General features: G+C 42.7%; 1 protein-coding gene across 1 annotated transcript; it reads right to left on the bottom strand.

Moving 5' to 3' along the window:
• Positions 1-40: 40 nt before the first annotated feature.
• PHALS_06673 (uncharacterized protein) lies at positions 41-877 on the bottom strand (the record flags this gene model as incomplete). Its single annotated transcript, XM_024720003.1, has 1 exon — positions 41-877. One exon carries the CDS (start codon positions 875-877, stop codon positions 41-43), a length of 837 nt encoding a protein of 278 aa, XP_024585245.1.
• Positions 878-1,019: the final 142 nt, after the last annotated feature.

The following is a 1,019-nucleotide window of genomic DNA, read 5'->3' as shown; positions in this document are numbered from 1 at the left end:
TTTGGTAGCTTCTTTTAGATTTGCTATCTTCCAGACTTGACTAGGCTTGCATTACTAAGCCTAATTGCTCCAACAGCTTCTTGGTAGTCAAGGCGTTTTCGTCCGAACGTAATATGCAAAACTCAGCAAGAGTAGCAAAAGCATTCTGTGGCGCTGGTATTGTGTCAAAAGTGTAATTAAATCGCTGACGTAGCATCTCTTTCATCAAATTAGCTACAGCGGAAGTAATCAAATAGAGCCGGTAGGAACCACTGACAACAATTTTTTCATTCGCAAGACGTTCAGCGAACTCGTAGAGAACACGGTACTGCGGAGCATCAAAAATATTATCAAGCCCCTCTGAATTGATATCAATTGGGCCAAATTCGAGCATGGTGCATGCTTTCATCATTGAGTCAAAGGAACTGCGAGAACCATCAAGAGCCAAGGATTCGATTTTTTTTCTCAGCTCTTCAAACTTATCATTTCTTTGAATACAACGCTTATCGTATTCAGTTTTCGCGAAGAGAATCCTCAGGTCAAAATAGAGATTATCCTTGATAATCGCGACTTCATCATGATACTCCTTCAGCGAAGTTTCGGTTGGACGGATTGCATTCAGCAATTTCGTTCGTAGAGTATGATAATCAATTTCAAGTTTTCTTTGATCGATCTGCATCTGCTGCTGACGTTCTTCTACCGGACTTGCTAGTTTCATGTTTTCGGAACGAGCGGATGCCGGGAGGCGCTTGTTCTCGAGATCATTTATAACGATGTTCTCGAACCTTTCTAAACTTTTCTGGAGTTGATCCAGTTCGATCGCCAGGTTAGTTTTTAAACCTTTAATTTCCAGTTTACTTCTCTTAATGGCGCTGAAACCAGTGCCCCTGTCTTCCATTGTAGGAGAGTGAACTCGTACATTCCGCACCGTGGGGGCGTCACTATCCGTATTTTCCTGCACATCGTGTACGAAGCTTCAATCCTCGACAGCAACAAGGCAGCAGCAAAAAAACTTTGGTACAGCTTCATCTTCCGGGTTC

The sequence above is a fragment of the Plasmopara halstedii genome (genome assembly GCF_900000015.1).
Source record: "Plasmopara halstedii genome assembly, contig: Scaffold_3060, whole genome shotgun sequence".
In the NCBI taxonomy this organism is placed as follows: Eukaryota; Oomycota; class Peronosporomycetes; order Peronosporales; family Peronosporaceae; genus Plasmopara; species Plasmopara halstedii.
The sequence above is the reverse complement of the archived record's forward strand: the minus strand, read 5'-3'. Positions and strand labels throughout refer to the sequence as shown.